The sequence below is a fragment of the Apis cerana genome, unplaced genomic scaffold (genome assembly GCF_029169275.1).
Source record: "Apis cerana isolate GH-2021 unplaced genomic scaffold, AcerK_1.0 Chr0_AcerK, whole genome shotgun sequence".
NCBI classification, from domain to species: Eukaryota; Metazoa; Arthropoda; class Insecta; order Hymenoptera; family Apidae; genus Apis; species Apis cerana.
The window spans coordinates 5,149,411-5,154,410 of NW_026893558.1; the positions used below are offsets into that span (position 1 = coordinate 5,149,411).

The following is a 5,000-nucleotide window of genomic DNA, read 5'->3' on the forward strand; positions in this document are numbered from 1 at the left end:
TATAATGCATACAGGGTTCCTCGAGCAACCCTAGGTTCGCCCGCAAATCCTTAACAAAAACAAAGACGTTCACAAGACGTTCTGTTTTTATTTTTATATAAAAATAGATTCGTTCAAGAAGAACTCCAGAAGATGTTGATCGTAAATGAAAAGATTGGTTACGTAGAAAGACGAAAACAGATTCGTATTCACATACGTAAGAATTATATAAGAAAAAAAAGAGTCTTTGATTTCTTTTTGACAAAGAGGAGCTTACTTTCTTTGGAGTAATAAGACTATTCCAATTACAATATTCATTGAGAAAGACTCGTAATAAATGCAAAGAAGAAACATCTTTTACCCAACAGCGAATAGTTTGAATCAAGATTTCCGCATGGACAGAGTGAGGTATTAGTATATCTAACACAAAATTTAAATGTGAAAAATTGTCCTCTAAAAGGGAAATATTGAATGAATTGATCGTAAATTCTGAGATTTTACTATCTTGCCCTTTTTCCCTTCTAAACAAGATATTAATTGTAGAGAAAATGGAATTTCGACAATAAAAGCAAACCCCTCTGATCTAATTTGAGAATACAAATTCTTGTTGCGCGCCCAAAATGGATTTTGGTTAGAATCATTCGAAGAAATAAAAAATGATTCTGTTGATACATTCGAGTAATTAACCGTTTCACAATCCGTAAACTGGATTTATTGTCATAACCCGGATTTTCCGACAAAATTGATCTATTCAAAGCACGATTATGAGCAAACACATAAATATACTCCTGGAAGATAAGTGGATATAGAAAGTCGTGTTGTTGAGATCTCTTTAGCTGTAAATATCTTTGGATTTTCTCCATTTGAATTTCGATTTGAATTAAAGGTAGAAGATTCGGGGTTATCAAATGATACATAGTGCGATACAGTCAAAACAAGGTATTCTAGTAAAAATAGATACCTCGGAGACAAGTAAACTTATCAACAGATTCTCTACCCTCTCTTTTTCCATTTATTTCATTTAATTTGTCCGTCTTAATGTTATAGGATAACAAGATAGTTAGAAATCTTTTATTTTTTAGACCCAATCGCTCTTTTGATTTCGGAAAAAACTTTCTTTATCAATATACTGCTTCTTTTACATACACATCTTCATTCCATAATAGAGAATGTCAATAGTTAGGATTCATTAAAAAATAGAATCTATTCAATCCCGCATCGGGTACTAATTTTTTTAACGTCTAATTAGATCGGGAAATTGTTCAAATTAAGAACAGAAGCCGGTTGCTTTTTCTTTTAAAAATGAATTGAAGCCGCAGGGCCCCTATCCATTTATTCATTCGACCCAACTTTCTTTTGTTCCGTTCCAAGAATTCGAAAAAGGTTTTGTACCAATCCGATAAGAATGAAATATCCTCAGAACTTTCCATTGATACGACATGCTATTTTTCCATTTATTCCCTTTCAGGATCAGTCGTGGTCTTCCAAAGTTTACCAATGGTATGGACGAATTCGTCACTTCATCCAAATATGTAAAAGATTCTAGCCGCACTTAAAAGCCGAGTACTCTACCATTGAGTTAGCAACCCCGAGAAAATATCAATTAAACAAAACTTCAACTCAACAAGGACATGGATACAATCAGAACCAAAATCAATTTAATTGAATTTAAACAAAGAGAAAAGCTATTTTACGAGCTAATCAAACCGTTGAACTAACAAATCTAAAAAAAAGATTTTCTAATGGATTCGAAACATAAAAATGAATTGATTAGATGAAAATACAAGAAATTATCAGATAAAAGAAAAAAATATACAGAACTGTCAAAATAGATAAAGTATATCCTAGCCTTTTTCAATCAAAAACACCTTCTTGTATCAAAAAAGCACCATTTGCATAAGATCATAAGATAAAGTAAAAACTACGGGACATAAATAAATAAATAGACCCCCTTCACTTATCACAATGAATTATATTTGTTCAATACACTCTTGTCAATATAAATGTTGAGAAAAATCCAGTAGAAAAATAAAGGGGGAGATCAAAAAAACAAGTTAAAGAAAAATAAGACAAAGTTATATACAAGCCGCTACCCCCTTGGTATTTCTTTAATTGAATTTCATTTGATTAGACGAAAATTCCTTAAAAACTTCTGCCTTCTTTAAAAGATTCTGAACAGTTCCTGTGGGTTGAGCCCCTTTTTCAAGGAAATATAGAATAACAGGAACATTTAAATAAGTTTGATTCTTCATTGGATCATAAAAGCCCACCTTTCTAAGATCTTTCCCTTCTCTTCGGGATCGAACATCAATTGCAACGATTCGATAGACGGCTCATTGGGATAGATATAGATGAACAATACCCCCTGGAACCGTATAGGAAGTTTTCTCCTCGTACGGCTCTAGAAAAAAAGATTTAAGTCGAAGTTTTGTCTATGTATCTAATTCTACTAAATTAAATGACGAATAGGCCTATAAAATAAATTAGACTACGATTCCAGTCTTTTTCTTCCTGAAGGATCAAAAAAAAAAAAGAAAACGCTCGTACTCATAACTCAAGTCGGATAACTCTCAAATAGCTCAAAGGAAAATCTTTAATCAATTTCATTTATTGAGTAGTCTTTATTCCCTTTCGTTTATCCCGGTTAAACTATTTCAAATTCTGTTTGGATTCTTTAATCGGATTCAGTTATTGAGACTATCGAGAAAATTAACAATTAAAAGGGTATTTCCTTGTTTTTAAACCCTTTATTCCTATTTTTAATCATTGGGTTTAGACATTACTTCGGTGCTTCTTAATCCTTTCAAAGTGGTAGCAACATACCCTTTTTGATTTCTTTCTATCAAAGAATCCTATGGATGGTTGATTCTAGCATGATACACGTCGAATCAAAAATTTTGATCAATTTCAACAAGTTTTGCTTTTGAATTGGAAACTTGCTCGAATTGGATCCTTTTGATTTTCCATATATTTACGAAGTTGTTCCAGTTGATTGGCATTAACCCTAGATCCTTGCCCCTGAGAAATGAATTAATCCTTTCTATTCGAGCTCCATCATGGACTATTTACAACCCGACAAAAACGAAGGGTTCAAGTGTAACAGAACAAACAATGTCGAATCAAGAGCACCTCATTCCTAGATAAATCGAAAATGGTGGATGTAAAAATCCACAATGGGTCGTGTCTTTCAAGTCGCACGTTGCTTTCTACCACATCGTTTCAAACGAAGTTTTACCATAACATTCCTCTAATTTGGAACCGGTATGGAATTGATTCAATTATGGAATCATGAATAGTCATCGGTTCAGCTGCCCATAGACGTCGCAATCTACACTTTTCTTCTATATATGATAGATGAAACAAGATTTTTCTGAAAAATCTTAGCAAGACAACATTTTGACCATATTTAACATACTATATAGACTAATAGAATATATAGATAATAGAAAGAAAAAGAAATCTATATCTATATGTAAATACTAGAAGATTTACATATAGATATATCTATATCTAGATATATCTAGATATATGTAAATATAGAAATAATATATATAGTTTCTATTTTAGAAACTATAAAACGAATAAGTTTTTGAATCTGCATCTTCAAGTGCCTTAATAGGATTAATTAAATGATTTCCTACTTTTTAAAGATTCCACGCACAAGGAATCATTAAAAATATTTTTATTATATATTCTATTTAAATATTAATAAATATTAAAAAATCAAATCTTTCTAAATGAAATTAACTATTTTAATTAAACATGATTATTTAATTTGATTGGATTTGAAGAAAATCAGACAATAAGCATCACCTTAAGCATCGCCTTTGATCTTCCTAGAAAGATCAGTCTTTCTTTTGAATTGACTCATCACTAATTTCAAATAAAAATTTGAAATAGATCAAAGAAAAGAAGAAAAAGAAAGAAATCCATTTTTTCATGAGATATATAAAAATAATGTAAGTTAAGATTTGAATTTTGATTCTTTTAATCAGATTACGAAAATCAAAATGAAAAAAAAAAGGTAAAGTTTCTTGTATCTATCAGATAAACTAAACGGTTGTCACTACTTGTTATAGATATTTTATAAATACCATTCTATAGATCTATAGAATATGGAAATTGATCATTTGTTAATGAAATTCGAACAGACACAGATATTTAAATTAATAATCAATATAGATTAACTCTTATCCACCCCTCCACTTCTTTTTTATATTATGATATGGTTTATATGAGAATAATGGAGTATAAAAATGGATCCGCACTGGGACGGAAGGATTCGAACCTCCGAATAGCGAGACCAAAACCCGCTGCCTTACCACTTGGCCACGCCCCATTTTGATGTCTAATCGACACTAAAAACAATAATATTGTTGTTGGTTGTTTGTCAACTCCAGCCAAAATAAATATCTAGATATATTCTAGATCTATAGAATAGAATATAGATCTTCTATATCTTCTATATCTATAGAATAATAGAATAGATCGGGACTGGGATTTTGATACATATAGATACAGAATTCAACTTAATTTATTGATCATTACATAGAATTCTATTAAGATATTGTATGAAAGTACGGTTTCTTCTATTCTCCTTTGAGAATTGGAGAATTTTTGGTTGGGTGGATTCAAAGAAAAAGAAGGATTTTTGTTTACCTTACTTAACTTTCTTTTTCCTTATATCAAAAACGCAACCAAAATGCAATTATCTCCAAGAACAAAATGCCTGTTATGCTTAATATCGTTAGTTTGATCTGTATTTGTATTAATTCGCCCCTTTATTCGAGTAGTTTTTCTTCGGCAAATTGCCCGAAGCCTATGCTTTTGAATCCAATCGTAGATGTTATGCCAGTCATACCTCTCTTTTTTTCTCTTAGCTTTTGTTTGGCAGGCTGCTGTAAGTTTTCGATAAGATCCTGAATAATAATATACTAGAAAATGCATGTGATAAAATCAGATAAGTTTTAGCGTATGAACCCTCGATTCATACATTGAAATTCGTGTATAGTCGCCCTAAA

The 5,000-nt window shown here is 31.1% G+C and overlaps 1 protein-coding gene across 1 annotated transcript in view; it reads right to left on the reverse strand.

The window, feature by feature from the left end:
* The window catches only part of LOC133667536 (uncharacterized), a 1,577-nt gene extending 735 nt beyond the window's left edge, over nt 1–842 (reverse strand). Inside the window, 3 exon segments of the mRNA XM_062086806.1 lie at nt 1–435; nt 438–626; nt 629–842. The exon segment at nt 1–435 is cut by the window's left edge and continues 441 nt beyond it. Of these exon segments, the coding sequence (XP_061942790.1) occupies nt 1–435; nt 438–626; nt 629–842 (838 nt within the window).
* Nucleotides 843–5,000: the final 4,158 nt, after the last annotated feature.